General features: G+C 53.6%; 1 protein-coding gene across 2 annotated transcripts in view; it reads right to left on the bottom strand.

The window, feature by feature from the left end:
• Positions 1-4,461: 4,461 nt before the first annotated feature.
• TNFRSF1B (TNF receptor superfamily member 1B) overlaps positions 4,462-17,065 on the bottom strand; it is a 33,678-nt gene continuing 21,074 nt past the window's right edge. Inside the window, exons 4-10 of one of the 2 annotated variants that reach the window (XM_007463178.1) lie at positions 16,812-16,961; positions 16,304-16,397; positions 15,672-15,901; positions 15,057-15,134; positions 14,438-14,472; positions 8,851-9,040; positions 4,462-4,739 (exon numbers count right to left, since the gene is read on the bottom strand). In XM_007463178.1, the coding sequence (XP_007463240.1) occupies positions 4,462-4,739; positions 8,851-9,040; positions 14,438-14,472; positions 15,057-15,134; positions 15,672-15,901; positions 16,304-16,397; positions 16,812-16,961 (1,055 nt within the window). The remainder of the gene's footprint in view (positions 4,740-8,850; positions 9,041-14,437; positions 14,473-15,056; positions 15,135-15,671; positions 15,902-16,303; positions 16,398-16,811; positions 16,962-17,065) is intronic. The other variant, XM_007463179.1, reaches the window with a different exon arrangement.

Genomic DNA, 17,065 nt, shown 5'->3' with positions numbered 1-17,065 from the left:
CGGGACACAGAGTTTTTGAGGGCACAGGCCCACTATGTCCCCCTTTGCCTGGCAAAGCAATAAAGCTATTCTTTTTTACTTCACCCAAAATGCTGTCTCGGAGACTCGATTTGGCACCAGTGCACAGAGGCTGAGTTTTTGGCATCAAGAGGAGGTCCAGGAAATCACCAAGAATAAAGATGGGTTCGGTGAGGGAGTGACAGAAAACAGGGAAGGAGTGTGAGCGAATTCAGGGGCCAGGGTCTCTCTCCCGTTCAGGCCTTGACATGAGGAAACCCCTTTGCCTGCAACCTCCTCCCAATCCTTTATTCTGGAAAACTCCTGTTCATGCCTTAGGAACAGGTTAGAGGTCACCTCCAGAACCCTTCCCCTGATCCCCTGGCTGTGGTTGGGGTCTTCCTCTGCTCCCAGAGCCCCTGTGCTCATCTGGTTACCCAAAAACTGGCTTTGCCTCTTGGTGGGTGTTGAACAAGCCGAAGATCAAGAGAAGGATTTATGGGCTTTCCTGGTGGCGCAGTGCTTGAGAATCTGCCTGCCAATGCAGAGGACACGGGTTCGAGCCCTGGTCTGGGAAGATCCCACATGCCACGGAGCAACTAGGCCCGTGAGCCACAACTACTGAGCCTGCGCGTCTGGAGCCTGTGCTCTGCAACAAGAGAGGGCATGACAGTGAGAGGCCCGCGCACCACGATGAAGAGTGGCCCCCGTTCGCCGCAACTAGAGAAAGCCCTCGCACAGAAACAAAGACCCAACACAGCCAATAAATAAATAAATAAATTTATTAAAAAAAAAAAAAAGAGAAGGATTTATGATTACTTGCAGTAAGTCAGGAGCGCAGCGGGGGTCTCTCCCAAAGCAATGTCTTCCTGAACAGCAAAATTGGGGAAGTTTTAAGCTAAGTGTACATGCATATACATGAAGGGGCTTGGGCAGCAGGCAGAGTCCAAGCTTTAGTTGACTGAAGTCACGAGGGTCAGAGAAGGTCAACATCCTCATCCTTCAGGCCCTAGTTGATCTGGTGGTTGATTCCATCAGGCTAATCTTCACCATTGATACAGAACTGGGAGTCTTTACAACTGATGCATTATCTTTGCTATTGTCACTTCTCTTGCCCAACTATTGTTTGTTTTTCATTCCTTTGCTCAAGATCATTGATTACTGAGACCTGTTCAAGGGCAAGCATTGTGGCCAGGTTTAGGTCACAAAACAGCTTAAGCCAAAAATGGCTTCTCTTCTGTCAAGAAAGCCATCCTGGACTTCCCTGGTGGCACAGTGGTTAAGAATCCGCCTGCCAATGCAGGGTACACAGGTTTGAGCCCTGGTCCAGGAAGATCCCACATGCCACAGAGCAACTAAGCCCGTGCACCACAACTACTGAGGCTGTGCTCTAGATCCTGCGTGCCACAACTACTGAGCCCGTGTGCCACAACTACTGAAGCCCGCGCGCCTAGAGCCCGTGCTCCTCAACAAAGTGAAGCCACCGCAATGAGAAGCCCGTACACCGCAATGAGTAGCCCCCGCTCGCCACAACTAGAGAAAGCCCACATGCAGCAACAAAGACCCAACGCAGCCAAAAATTCATTTATTCATTCATTCATTTTTTAAAAAAGAAAGCCATCCCTGGTTCTCTTTCTCCAAGTACCCCCTAACTTACCTGCCTACAGTCTGAGCACGCAGTGATGGGCCTCATAGGTGTCTCCGAGATTGGGGCCTCCTGGAGGCCAGAGTCGTTTCCCTGAGTGAGGAGGGCCAGCACGTGAACAAGCAGAGCTGCAGAGACCACTGCAACCCTCAGAGAGGGCCCAGGAGACCAAGGTGATGGACAGGGCATGTGATGAGGGCATATTTGGAGGCCAGCTGGGTGGCTCTGGACAAAGGGCTGCCTTGCCACTGTTCACAGGCCCGAGGGCACAGCCGGGCTCTCAGCTGTAATGCAGGTGCGTCTGTGGTCCCGCCACAGCCTGGACTTGTCAGACTCCAGTGGCCATGACCCATTCTCCCCCTCACACTGGTGTCAGGCACTAGGACCATGGACATCCCCCAGCTCAGACCCAAAGACAGAGCCAGCAGTCAATGTGTAAAACAAACGAAAGGTTTATTTATAAGCAGGAATGTTGTCTGGGATACATACAGTGCAAACTCTCGTCTTGGGATCAACACAAGCCCACAAGCTGGAAAACTGTTACCAAATTAGGTCGAATGGACCCCCCACTTAGGCCCTAGCCTGGCTGAGGCCCCCTGCCTTGGCAGAGAAGGTTCTCTTTCCATTTGGGTTCACACAGCCAAAAAACAAAACCGAAGCTGAGATTAGAAGCGGCGTGAGATTTATTCAATGGCCAGGGAATGGAGAAGCAGGAACTTAGTTCATAAATGCACTTCTCGCCTTAATGGTGAGAGGGATTTACTTTTAAGGAGTAAGGATAATGGGGGTTAGAGTGAGACGAATGATGGGGAGGCAAATGTATTACTTTTCTGGGAAGGAGGCAGGGTTTCCCTAGAAATGGGGTGCCATCCCTTTTCTGTCCTTTTTTGGTCAGTGACTTCCGGTCACAGCCATTGTAGGTGTGTCATTTAGTAGCTAATGTAGTAAAATCAGTGTAGAATGAGACTCAGGGTCTACTAGAGGTCAGATTCATGCCATCTTGGTTTCAGCGGGTCCTATCCAGTTTTTGTTTCCCTCTTCCTATAGCTTCTTTCTTTGTGTCCAGAGCCTGCGACTTAAAGGTGTATGTTAGTTCCTGTTCAAGGGAGGGGTTAGTGGGTTTTGACCAAGGGTGTGGTGGCAATTCTGGTAACAAAATGAGGCCACACCCAGAAAGAGTCTCCTTCCAATTCATCCCTGTTCTGCTGGGGTGATCACAATGAGGCCTGAGGTCCTCCCAGGACAGTCCACCAGGGGGCAGAAGTGCTCCACGGCCATAAAGGGTCCAATGTGGTTGGAGACCCTGGCCAGTCCAAGCAGAGGGACGTCTTAATTCCAGAGTGGGAAGCCTTTCTTCACTCCATGGTAGTGGCTGGGCTTCTCCTACCCTCCAAAAGTTCAGCTCCCAAGTTCAAGTCCAGTGGAATTTTTCAACAAGGGATCCAAATATCAGGGACCCAACAGTCTTCTCAAGGAGGCCCCCATCCCCCTTCCTTCCAGAATCCGGTTAAGGCCACACTTGTCCACTGTCTACAGGGCCTGGGCATGCGTTTGGGGGGAGTGGGCTGACTCCTTAATGGGGAAGAATCCCTCGGCAAAAGTGTTAGCTTCGGCTGCTTCTAGCAGGCCATTTGATCTGACAACATGGGCTACACGGAACCACAACACACAACGCAGACACGCAGACACAGGACTGGCTCTCAGCATCTCACGACCACTCAGTATCTCAGTGGGCACGGTACCAAAGTGGCTCTGAGGCTCCATGGGGACCTGGGACTCCAAGAACAGTGGGAGGGGGTCGGGAGAAACAGGAGCACCCCCTTGGGAGGCAAAGGAGGAAGGTCCAGGCTGAGGTAGGAGGAGATGGCTGCAGGGCCTCAGTCATCTCCAGTTCCTGAAATTCCCTGATAGGAAAAGGTGTGGCCTTGGAGCTCCACACCAGACAGTGGGGGAGGGGAAGCTCAAACTGGGGGTAAATGGGAGCGAAGGTCCAAGGCAGAGGATACAAACTCTGAGTTTGGCTTTGTTACACTGTTGGCTTGTTTATCCGCATGGTAGCTAATGGTTTTTTGTTTTTTGTTGTTTTTTTTTTTTTTTTTTTAAATTGCCACATGTTAAAACTGGAAGATTTCGGGTTAGAGGTTTGCCGTCTTAACCAGGTCACAGCCCTCATTCAGGCTGCCTGCCTGGGCATCTGGTGTTCACCCCATGGTACGAGATGGAGCTAGCAGGAGTGGATTTGGAGGTGGTGCTTCCGAAAGTCCTGAGCTAACCTGGGGGACTCCTGTCCCCTACAGGGGTTGCCACCCGCTCCCTGCACAGAACCATCTGATTGATGACACCCACCCCTACTACCCCCACTGGGACCATCCTGCAGTCTCACATTCAGGCTAAAGCCTTGCTCTTTCCTCACTGCCCCTTCTCCAAGGATGATGCATGCAGCATCCCTCCTCCCCAGCAGGAAGCCAGAGCCGGGTAGAGACCAGGGATTAAAAGAAAAATAAAAACCAAAAATGACAAGGGCTCCAGCAACCAAGCACGCAGGACCGGCTGGAGGGGGCAGCTCTCAGAGAGGCAGGGGATTTGTTCCAGGCTGCCCAGCGCATCCGTCTCCACCAGCCTTCCAAGAGAGACACACACCATGACAGGTCACCATGACTCTCCCTGCCTCGTTCTGCCTGCAGGTGAGAGGAAGGCTGAGGCCGTGGAAGCTGCTAAAGGAGTTTGGCCCAGAAAGACTCAGAGTCCTGCGGGGGAGGGGCCTAGAAGGACCAGGGGTTGGTCCCACCTTGGCTGTGACACAGCCCACGCCAGACTGGTTAGCTGGGCTTCATCCCGGCATCAGGTACACCGAGGGGCAGGGGCTTCTCCTCTGGGCTCTGCAGCAGAGTCTCTGGAGCCCCCGGCTGGGACTGGAAAGGGCATTCCTCCTTGGAGAAGGGGACCTGCTCATCTTTCGGGGAGCCAGAGGGGCTGGTGTCTGTGTCCCTCGTGGAGCTGGCCTGGGAGGGGCATCGAGAGCTGTGGTCAGAGCCGCTGCAAACGTTGACAATGCAGGTGACATTGACCTGGGTCCCGTGGCCACCAGACGATGCCTCTGCTAAACACAAGACAGGAGAAAGTGGTCAGCTGGGGCCTTGGAGTGGGGGGTGTCTTCACAGCCTGCCTCCTGCCCGAGAGGCAGATTAAGACATGCGGGGAAAGAGCACTGTGCCAGGAGTCAAAAGGCCCCTGTTCTAGCTCAGCTTTGCTGTGTCATCTTGGGCAAGTCCCGTAAACCTTTGTGTGCCTCAGTTTCTTCACGTGTCAAATAAGAATACCCCGCCCAAGTCACCCCACAGATGGGAGGAGCCAACTATATAAAGCAAGTGAAGGTGCTCCAAGAACAAAACACACTCCCCACAAAGAACCGGGGGAGTGAGCCAGGGCAGGAAGGATGCATTACAGAGTCTTGAGGAAGCAGTAAAGACGAATTACTTTCCCGAAACTGCAGCAAAGGCATCAGCAGCCCTGGCCACACCCGCTATGAAAAGGCGAGACCCCTGCCACTGGCCCGTCATCTCTATGCCAAGGAACCAACACCAAAGGGCTTGGAAATTGCTCCTTTACGGAAATGAAACATTGACCCTGAACTTGTCTTCATTCACAGCAAATCTCTTCCTTCCACATAGAGCTGCCTCTAAGATTTCATAAATCTGGGATTCCAGGATGGGGTGTGGTGGGGACGTAGTTTGTCCTCATCACTGAGGCCGGGATGCCCGGAGCTCCGCAGCCTGACCATCCTGGGTCTGGATCCCTGCTCTGACTCCATAAACTTGGCCAAGTCACTCTTGGAGCTTCCATTTGCTCAGCTGTGAAATGGGTCTAATGACCCTTTCCATCCCCTCGAGGCAAGGATGACTCTGCCCTGTTCACTGCCGTATCTCCGGAGCCTGCATGGCTCCTAGAGACGGGGTGACAGGCTCAGTGAAGCAGGGGTTCACGCTGGGCCCATGTATCCAAACACGTCTTCTGTACCTCAGCTTGATTCCACCCCCATATCCCGTCCAACCTGCTTCTCCCCATCTCAGTTCACACGCCTGCCATCCACCCAGATGCTCAGTCCCAAAGCCTCGGACCGATCTTTCTCTCACACCCCACACCCAAGGCACCAGCAATTCCTACCTGGTCCACCTTCAAGTTCACCACCTCCTGCATACCGCCTGTACCTCCGTCCACTCCCCGGACTAGTGCAGTCTCCTCCTGTCTCCTGGCTTCTGGCTTCTACCTGGCCCCTCTGCGGCCTGTTCCCCACCAGCAGCCAGAGCCAGATCATTTTCTTGGCTGCTCCAAACACAGTTCTCACCACGGCCTATGAGGCCCTGCACGACCTGGTGCCTGCCTTCTCCCCACCACATCTCCTGCTGCTCTGAGATCCTGGCTGGGTTCCCTCCAGCCATACTCACCTCCCTGCAGCTCCTTGAGCCCTCCAAGCCTCAGGGCTTTTGCAACGTGCTGCTCCCTCAGCCTGGAACATTCTTCCCTATTCCCATAGCTCTCTCCTTCCTTTACTTGGGCCTCAGCCTGGAGGCGACCTCCTCCAAGAAGCCTCCGTGGCTTCCCTCTCTAAAGGAGGTTCACTCCCGCCCATCCATCACTCCCTCTGCTATAATCTCCAGAGCCCCTAGCTCCGCCCACTGTGCAATCCATTTCTGGAGTCCTCATTGGGTTCTCCCAGACCAGGCCCTGAGTCCAGAAGGGTGGGGCCTTTCTGACTGTTCCCTGCTGTGGCCCTAGTGCCTATAACAGGGACACATGTGAATGAATAAAATCCAGCCCACAGGTGTGTTCTGTTCTTGGTGGTGGTAGTGTTTTTAAGTGAAATGGCTGCCAACATTTAAAATTCAGGAGTTTACATTTTAACAATCTGGATTTAGAGCTTCCCTTGGGAGCCAGATGGGGGAGAGCGGGCTATGCAGGACCCACAGACCTGAAAGTGACTGGCAGCAAGGGCTTCAGGGCACAGGTTCGGCCCCGCCTCCCCTCCCAGCCCTGTGGGCATCTGAGTTTCCTAACTAGTGAGGGACTAAATGGTGGATAAGCTGAGGAGATCAATGTAAGGGCCGGACACAGAATAGCCCCTCAAAAAGGATGGTTGCTGCTGCTATTACTATGGCGACCTGAGTGTCCAGGGGTTGCCGGGAGGACTGGCTGTTTGTTTTCCAGTCTACTTTGTTTCCGGGAGGAGGATGGAGCGGGCGAGCTGCTCTGCTCAGAACAGCCCCAAACAAGGGGGGTGGAGGTGGGGTGCTGAAATCATGGGGCCGGAAGGAACTTTCCACCCTGGGCCTCCACAGCACCCAAATGTCACCCAGAGTCACCAAGGCTGTGCACACTGTGAACGAGACATTGCGGGGGCAGACGGGAGACCAGGAGGGGTCACAGACCTGAGGTTTACCCATTCGCACAGCGGGGAGAGGTGCTCGGGTAGGACGGAGAGGAGGGGAGAGCAGAGGCCAGAGAGGCGCAGAAGGAACAGAAAAGAGACAGCGGGCGGCGCGTGGGGGGCAGACACGGTCAGGGCTCCCCAAGGAGGAAGCCACACCAGGATGCGTGTGTAAGAGGTGTCGCAAAGAAAGCGGAAAGATGAATCTGAGAGGGAGAAGACCCAGAGCTTTATATTCTGATCTCATTTATTCATTCGACAAACATTTAGGGCCACCTGCTATGCTCCAGGCACTGACCCAGTCCCTTCCTTGGGGAGCTCTCAGGCTGGGGTGAGGGCACTGACAAGACATCACACTGATGAGGGTGGGTGATGATGGGAAGCTAGAAGTGGGACGCCGCAGCCCACTGCCTGAGTCAGGAGGCAGGTAGTGAATGCTGTCGCAGCCCTGCCAAGGAGCTGCCATGCTCATCTCTAGGACAGGAGGCTGAGGCTTGGCAGGGTTAAGGAGCCTGTTCAGAGTCTCACGGCACCAGAGCGGCCGGGAGGGCGTCTGGGAATGAACCAAGGTCACGGTCATCCCTTGACCCACCAGCCAGCGCTGCCAGGTGAGAGGGGGAAATGCAAGCCAGCGGGCTTGGCCTCTCACTACAAAACATGCCCGAGGAAGCCCCAGGCTTTCTGGGGGACCCCCGCAGGGGCCTCCTCCAATGTGGGCACTGCAGATGTCCACCAGGGGTGACACTGGTCACAGACCAGGTCCAGGGCTAAATGCAGACTGTGTAAACAGGGCACGGGCTTCTCCAGACCCCACGTGGGATCCGCAGTCCTGATGCCTCAGGCCCAAAGGGACCGGACTACAGGCACAGTGAGTGGAGTCCCAGGGACATCGTTTACTCATTCAGCTTTCCAGGCTGACTCTGGACCCGGAGAGCCCAGGGGTGATTCCTGGCCCTTCTGTTTACCAGCTGTGCCCTTGAATAAGCAGTTTAACCTTTCTGAGACTCAGTTTCCTCATCTGATAAGATGAGGAAATATAATAGGTATTAATATTGTAAAAATAATATAATATATAATTATAATAAATTATAATATATACTCTAACAATATATTAATAATAAAATATTATCTAATACAATATATAACAATATAATATATAACATACATAATATACAATAAATATATAATTATGACATATTACAATATTAACATATAGTATGTTATATGCTATATATATTATATATAACACTAACGTATAAGTTAACATATTAATATAACATTTATATACATAAAATATTAATATATAATATATTAAATGCTACATATATCATATATAGCATCAATATCAATGTATTATTCATATATTGATATATAATATTTACATAATATAACATTGTTATATGCTATTTCACATATTATATATTATATGTATTATAATATATAGGAAAACTCCCTGCCTGGATACTGGGGACGCAGAGGATAAGCTGAGATGGTCTAGAAGGAAGGGTGTTCCTGGTGCGAGAACCCACAGGGCAAAGGTGGGAGGGATGTGGGGGTTCCGAGAACAGAAAGAAGCTTGTGGCTCAGTTTCACCTGAGGGGGCAGAGGGAAGGAGGCTGGAGGGGGACCCAGGCTGGTGGTGCAGGGCTTCCAGTGTCCTGCTAGGAGCTCAGGCCTCATCCTGCAGGGGAGGCCCAGGAAAAGACAGCTCAGCCAGAAATGAGGAAGAAACACACTGGGGAGGGGGGCGGGGGAGGAAGCCAGGGGGGCTCCCGCCTCTTACCTGAGCTGCCGCAGCTGGCCGGGGCCTTCCCCACTCCCGGCGCCTGCAGCTGGGGCCTGGTGGGCGCCCTCCTGTCTGCAGCGCTGGCCGAGCTCTCCAGGGAACTGCTGCTGGAGCTTGGCGCCGTGGTCAGCAGATGCTGCTGCTCGGGGCCTGGGGCACTTCGGGCCTTGTCAGCTGGCAGATGCGGCTGGATGGGGAGATGAGGGGGGAGGGAGGGCGGTCAGCCCATCAGCCGGCTCCTCGCCCCCTCTTCCCTCTCACCACCATCAGCACTTCACAGTTTACACAGCACTTCTGCACATTCTCTCCACACACAGCACTTTTAGGACATGTGATTCTCTGTGGCTTCTGTGATTAGCATCGCTGCCCTGCTGGAGTGTGAGCCCTAAGAGGGCAGGGGCCATGTGGCCCTGTTCACCAAACAGTCTTAGAGGTGAGGCAGGATTTTCGCCCTCATTTTGCATAAGGAAGCAGAGGCCCAGAGAAGGAGAGTGGCTTTCCTGAGGTCACCCCATCAGCACGGGGTGATGCGGCTCAGCCTAGCAGCCAAGGGCATGGACTCTGGAACCAGACCACATGCGTGCAAATCATGACTCCATTACTCACTAGCTCTGCAACCTTGGACAAGTTACTTAACCTCTCTGTGCCTCTCTTTTTCCATCTATAAAGGAAAGAATAGCAACCTACTTCCTAGGGTTATTGTGAAGATTAAATGGCTGAGTTTTTGTAAAGCGCTCAGAACAGTGCCTGTTCTATCGTAAGTGCTGGTCAAGGGTTTGTTAAATCAGGGCTCAGCAAACTACTGCCACGGACCAAGTCCAGCCTGCCACTGTTTCCGTACAGGCTGCGAGCTAAGGATAATTTTCACATTTTTAAATGGTTGAAAACATATTTAAAGACTAATATCTTGTGACATGAAGTTATGTGAAGTTCAAATGTCAGTGTCCATAAATACAGTTTTATGGGCACACAGCCACGCCCATTTGTTTTTGTTGTGTCTGCGGCTGCTTTCCCACTGCAATGGCAGGATTGAGGAGATATGACAGAAACCAGATGATCCAAAAAGCCTACAATATTGACTGGACCTTTACAGAAAACGTCTGCTCGCCCTTGTGTTCAATCAGTGAATCCAGTGTAGACAGTCCTCTCATTTAGGACCCTCAGCCCTGCCGTCTCGGCAACACTTTCCAGATTCCATTCCCCAAGCTGCTCTGTGACTCTCGATCTTTTTCTCATAAAACACAAATGCCAGCAACAGTAATAATAAAATATTAGCTGACGCTTGAATCCATCCGATGCCAAGCACTGTGCTGAAGCCTCTCCAGACACCATCTACACTGATCCTTCCAACAGCCAAGTGTTAGCCTCGCTTTGCAGATTCAGAAACCAAGATCCAGAGAGGTTGAGTTACTTGTCCAAGGTCACAGAGTTAGGACGTGGTGCATCTGGGCTAAAACCTACACAACTTTCCTGGGTGTTTGGGGTTTCAGCCCCAGAGGCTCAAGACAAGGTGCCCCATTTCCAGACACCCGTGCTGGGAACCCCTGGAAATTTCACTCCAAGGCGGCTGCCTGTCCGCACCAACTGAACAGGTGCACAAGCCCTTGCCTTGGGGTTCTGGGCGATCACTGGATTCCAGAAAGAAGACAGAGGGGCCACATTCTCACCCACTGCCCTGGCCTGCCCAGGATGAGAGGGTCCAGGGTAGAATGAGAACTGAGGCGAGTAAGTGCTGGAGGGATGCAGTCTAGCAGGGTCAGGGAGGTGAGGTCAGAGGTGGAGGACACAGGAAGGACACAGCTGCCAGTCCCCGCAGCCCCCAGCCCTGCCTGAGCCCTGCATATCCTGAGGTCAGCTCACAGACTCTCACTCCAGGCCAGAAGGATCCTTTGCAAGCAGTCCCCGTGAGGCCACGGAGGCCCAGAGAGGGTGATTCCCCTGCTCAGTATCACACGGCGGGGCCGTGGCTCAGTGTACACTCGCTCAGTGTACCAGAGCTGCGTGCTTCCCACTCAGTCCCGCCTCCTTGGTTCACCACCCCCGGCTTTGGAGGAATGGAGGGCATTTCAAGTTCATGCTGAACCTTGGCTCAGATGGTCTGACCTTGGTATTTGACCCCACCCCCAGCCCTGCTCGGAGCCTGGACAGGCAGGGGAGAGGGAGGGGGAGGGGGCACATCCAAATGTCATTCTTCACAACCCCCAGAGAAGGGGCTTTTCAGCCTGCGTCCCACTTTTCTGCTGGTGGCTAGGGCCAGGCAGAACAGAAACCCCCAAAGGTCACAGCTTGCCTCCCTCCCCCAAAAGCCACGAGTCGCAAAGTTCAGGCAGGCTCTGAGTGGGGCACATGTATTGAGTCCTGTTCCCTGGGCTGGGACCCCAGGAAGGGGAAGACCTGAGGGGGCTCACTGAACCAACAGGATCCCAGCTGGCCCTCCTCACCTCCCAGCCTGGCCCCGCCATGGGCAGAAGCAGAGACCCTGGTAAAGCCGCTGCCTGAGCCCGTGTCTGTCTGCATATGTAAGCGTGTGTTCCTGAGATTCATACAACTGTATGTATAGGTGTTAGGGTGTCTGAAGTGTGCACACACGTGTGTCTCTGTGTGAGGGAGCACGTGTGCATGTCTGTGAGTGGTGCAATTAGCTTGTGTGCTGGAGGTGGTGAAGAGAGGCACTCCTAAGTCTGTGTCTCAGGCCACCCATTTGCTGTGTGACCTTGGGAAAGGTACTTAACGTCTCGGAGCCCAAGATCCCTGGGCTGTAAAACTGGGGCAATAATCATACTGCCTGTGTCACAGCATGGCTGTGAGACTGAACAACGCTCAGTACTGTGCCTGGTCCACATTCAGCACCACATGAACATTCTCCCTCTTTATGAAACGAGAGCCTGTGTGAGTGTGTCTGTGGCGGTGATTGTGGGTGAGCTCACACGTGTGGTTACGCTGGCCTTTTCTGAACAAAGGGAAGCCACCGTCCTGCCATGCCTTGGCGTTACAAGGAGGAACGGGGAAGTGCTGAGTCACCATGCTTTCAACCCCAGTGGCCTGGGCCAGGAGCATTATACTAGGCCGCCGTTAGCAGGACCACTGCCAGCCGGCTGAGGAACGGAGTGGGGCGCAGGCTGAGCATGGCGGTGAGGGCAGGGCTGGGAGCCCGGGGATGGAAGGGCACCTGGGAAGGGGACCAACCTCTACGGGCAGTCCCTGCTGGGGATGGGGGGTGCCTGGAACAATTCTGAATATCTGCCCTGGGTGAACAGGACGGTGGGTAAAGACAAGTCCTGCAGATTCAGACTGAGTTTCAAAGCTGGGCTCTGCCACTCGCCAAGTGGCCTAACCTTACACAGGTACCTGAACCTCCCTGAGTCTCAGTTTCTTCATCTGTGAAATCGGGATGATGACACTGTGTACCTCACAGGGGGCATGTGAGGATGCAGGTCCTGGCCCGGGGCTCAGCCAGTGGGGCGCTGGAACCAGCTCAGACTTGTGCGTGTTTCTTCCCAGCTCCACATTCAGTAAGTAGCTTGAAATTGGCCATGGTGGGAGCGTTTATAACACAGAAATGAGCGAACTCCACGAATCAGGGTTTTGGGGTTGTTTTTTTTTTCCCACCTGGAGGGCCAGTTACCAGCACATCCCTGGGCTCTACATGCAACAGCACTCAACAAACAGCAGTGGAGTCGCTCACATTCAGTGAACACAAAACTCAGTGAAGGAAAAGGGGAAGCGGGGGCTCCAGGCCACACCTGAGACAGCTTTACTGCACCCAGTATTGGGAAACACTTGGTCAGCAAAGAGAAAGTGGCAGCTGGGTGCCGGGGTGGAGCTTAGAGAGCGCACTTGCTCTATGGACCACCAGGCAGCGACTGTCAGTGTCACTGAACTGAAGCCAGAAAAAGGAAGGAGTGGCATTCACACACCGGGGAAATGGGAAATAGTTTGAACTCCCAAACCAGTGTTTCTGTCTGCTGAAATACCGTAGGGCAGTTCAAAGAGCACTGGGCCAGGAGTCCAGAGACATATTGCTGTGTAACCTTGGGCAAGTCATTTTCCCTCTCTGTACCTCTTTTCTGGTCAGGACAATCAGGAGATGAAATCAGTCTGGTCCCTACCAAGTCCAAAACCCTGTGCAAACCTCAGGCACTGGGTCACCAGGACTGAGCTTTACCCTAGCACAGTGGTTCCCAACCGGGGGTGATCCTGTCCTCCGGGGGCCCTTTGGCAACGTCTGGAGACATTTTGCTTCTCACTCCTGGGAGGCAGTGCTACTGGCATCTCGTGGGGAGAGGCCAGTGATATTGCTGAGTAGACTACAACGCACAGGACAGCCCCTCATGACAAAGAATTAGCAGGCAGGGTTGAGAAACCCTGCCCCAGCAGGATGGGGGACATGGAGGGAACTCCTTGGACTCTTGTTTCCTCATCTGTAAAACTGGATATAAAAACCTGCCCTGCCTACCTGGTGCAGAGTGGCAGCAGACACCATGTACTGGCTCACCCCACACCCATTTCCAAGCCCTCTCTGTGGTTCTCCTTTACCGTAAAGGCTAGGAAAGCAAAGCACCCCCTTTTGCAGCCTCCCTTGCAGCTAGGGGTGGTCACATGATACCATCCGGCCAATGAGACAAAAGGAGAAGTCGACCCAGGGCTTCTAGGAAAGTGTCTGATTTCCTGTCAAAGGCACCATGGCTGTCCTGGCCAGTTCCCCTCTTTTTCCTGCCTCAAATCTGGAGGTCACATACGCAGTGGTGATTATCATCTTACGACATCTTATGACACAGGCCACAAGCAAGAGAACAAAAGCCAACACACCAAAGATGGCAGAGCCTGGGGTCCTGCTGGCTTCACAGAAGGAGGCAACCAAACCGCTCCAGCAGCCATCAACCCCTCAACTTTGTGATGTGACAGAATACAAAGCCCTTTTAAGTCACCCTAATGGTTTTGGTTACTTGCAGCCAAATGCCCTCCTGATGGAGGACTGATGAAATACTATGTTGGTTTTCTGTTTCTAGCAAAAATCCTGCACAGACTCTACCTCATAAAAAGGATCAGAGGGTGAAGTTGGGGGAGGACCCAGGCCCAGACCCCTAGTCCTAACCTCAACCCCAGAGATGACCCCCCAGGCAGGACCCTCTGTGGAACACTTGAGTACCCCAGCACGCAGCTTGAGAACCACTGCTCCAGGAGGCAGTGCTTTGTAAACATGATGGAGAGGCTGAGAACTGTTGCCAGCTGGGTGAGAGGCACAGCCCTGCAAGCTGGCTGAGACACTGTCCCCATTTAACGGTGAGGAAACAGCCATGAGCAATTTCATGTCAGTCCAAGGTCACACCATGGGTCCATGACCACACGCTTGCCACTGACACCACTGACCCCTCTGCTCCCTGATATGGCCTTTCACACTCAAGTCACATTTACTAGTCCCGGCAACAGACCCTGGCTGGCCTTCTCTCAGCCTCCCAGGGCTCTGCACACTGCCTGACGCTGGACAGACCAACCTAGAGAATTCACTGCTTCCCACTGGACAACCCAGCCCAGCAGGAAAAAGACAAGGGAAGGAGGAGGGGGAAGGCAGAGGCGCACTCACCACCTTGGCATCTCCGTGCAGGCAGAAGGGCTTCTCTGCAAAGAGGAGAGAGGGGACAAGTCAGAGAGAGTGACTTCCTCAGGTCACATCTGTTCTAACTAGGAGGGATCACGGGGCCCAAGGAGAAGCAGTCAGAGTAGGCCCAGCCCTGGGGGGAGCAATTACCTATCAGACAAGGTACACAGAAGCCCCCATACCCAACTCTCCAGCCAGCCCTCAACACCCCCCCCAAACCATTCTTCAGCCTGCCCCCGCCTTTGCTCATACCATGCCCCCTGCTTTGCATGCCCTTTCTTTCCTGCACTCATGTCTCCATCAAAATCTTGCCCAGCTCAGATGCCACCTGCTCCGGAAGGCCTGAACCCCCAGGATTCCCAGACAAGAATCCTGGACTTCTACCCTCTTGGATAGCCCTAAGGGCATCTTGCCTTTTAGTAGGTAAGTTAGTGGAAGTGCCTTCCGCCCCAGGCTCTAAGCTCCTAAGAACAGGGACTGCCATACCCAGCTCTGTCTGACCCATAAGGCTGTGCCCAGTGCTGGACTCAGAGGGGTGCCCCAGAAAAGCTTCCTGAACGGATGTGTAAGTAGATGGATGAATGAAGGAAGGATGTAATCTTACTTTTTTTCTGGGTCATGATGACACAGTTCACCAGGACTATTATTAGCAGACCCAACGCTGTCACACCCACAATCAGTCCTAGAAGGAAAAGAGAAGTTCAAAACAGCTGCAAAAAGCAAACTCAAATGTACGAGGGACCAGGCAGGTCAGCTGACAACCAAAGATGACTGGGGTCATCGCAGGCGAGGGGCAAGCCCAGTGCAGAGGCTCTCAAATTTGATTACAAAACAAACCAGAATCCGTGCACCAAACGAAACATGTCTGTAGGCCACACTCAGCCCAAGGGCCACGAGTTTGAGCCCTCTGGCCTGATGTAGTCCTAACCCCAGAAGGGAAGCCCATGAGGTGACCTGGCCCAGCCCACTGTCAAAGCCTAATGGGTTCGTTGGAAATGGCAACCAGAAGACCATACCCACTTTAACATAAAACGCTGACCCTACCTCTCCCCACCCAGTAATTCCTAGTGGCATTAGTAAGTCTTGGAAGAAGGCAAGTCTCAACGCTACCTACATCCCAGGATGGCGTACAGGGTCTAGCCCATAACAAGCTCTTGGTAAGACTCTAAGACAGGAGGGAGGGAGGGAGGGAGGATGAATGGGCCCCCTTGTGACTTACCGATGGGAAGAGAGATGTTTGCTGTGTTGCGCCCTTCAACTGGGTAACTTGGAGGACCTGGGGCCTTCGGGAGCCGGACGGAGGTGCTTGGAGCTGTGCTGGACCCTGGAGTCGGCTCCATGCGTTGGGATCTTGTGAGGGCTGGGCCCGGGGTCACTTTCAGGGTGGGGAGCACAGATGTGCAGACTGCATCCATCTCTGAGGTGCCACGGATGGCCACCGAGCTACAGCTGGGGGAGGAGGGTGCTTCGTCAGGGACAACAGGGGATTGAATGGCTCAGGGTAGCTGGGCTCACTCGTGGGACCTAGGCCAGTGTGCAAGGGGCCCAGCAACTGGGTTAGGGGAGTGGGTTCATGTGCCATGCCCTCTTTCAAGACTTATGTCCCCTATGACCCCACCCAGTCTTGACTTCCAGAGCAAAACTCTTGTTCACCATGCTGTCTGTTCAGGGACCCACCCACTGTCAGATAAACCAGTCCTGGCATTGGACAGGGCTCGGCAATGCCTCAACCCGAGGGAGTAATTGGGGGGATTCTGGCCACCATGGCACGCTGTTCTGTGCTCTAGGCCTCATGATCACCCAGGGACAGCCCCTCCTGTTCCTTCAGAAGCAGAGGATTCAGCCACTCACATCCGGTGGGGCCTGCAAGAATCCGTGGATGATGTTGTGTCGGAGAACGTCCCTGGGGCACAGGGAGCGCATGCCACATTTGATGTTGCAGTTCCTTCAAGAAAAATCAGAAACTGTCACCAGCTCAGATATTCCATGGACAGGTGCGCCTTGGCCCTAGGGGAACTGGAGCCCTCGGGGAAGAATGAGGGGCCTGAGGAATTCGGTCTGCACCTCTCCCCTTTAACACAAACACACACACACCTGGGCGGTTTGTCCTTAACTAATTCTAGTGACTGTGTCTTCCTGGGGCACCACCTGATTTTCCAGTAACCTGGGGCTTAATTTGATCCATCTCTGGATCCCCAGGGCCTAGTACACGGGAGGTGCCTGATCAGGAGTGCTGGAGGAAAGAATGAATCAGGATGGTTGGACAGGTGGGTACCAGGCACCTGGCCGCCACTGACGACGCTCCAAGGAAGGAGAGGCCCAAGGGGGTCCCCAAGGACCTCTGGCCCTGGCCTCATACCCGGTTTGGCCACGCCGAAGCCAGGGCCACATTTGCGCAGTGGCACGCACAGCCGGCACCCCTCCTGCCTTCCCAGGGTGCAGTACCAGCCCGGCTTGCAGGTGCAGATGCGGTTCTGTTTTGTTGTGCAGGCTTGAGTTTCCAACTGGTCTAGAGGAGCGAGAGAAGACAGCCGAGGGTCACTCCTGCCTCCACCAGCCCCACCCACTGCCATGCCCACTCTGTCTTCCCACCCAGCCCCACCACCCCCAGAC

Source organism: Lipotes vexillifer, unplaced genomic scaffold (genome assembly GCF_000442215.2).
Source record: "Lipotes vexillifer unplaced genomic scaffold, Lipotes_vexillifer_v1.1 scaffold109, whole genome shotgun sequence".
Lineage (NCBI taxonomy): Eukaryota > Metazoa > Chordata > Mammalia > Artiodactyla > Lipotidae > Lipotes > Lipotes vexillifer.
Note: the sequence above shows the minus strand (reverse complement) of the source record. Positions and strands in the feature narration are given on the sequence as shown.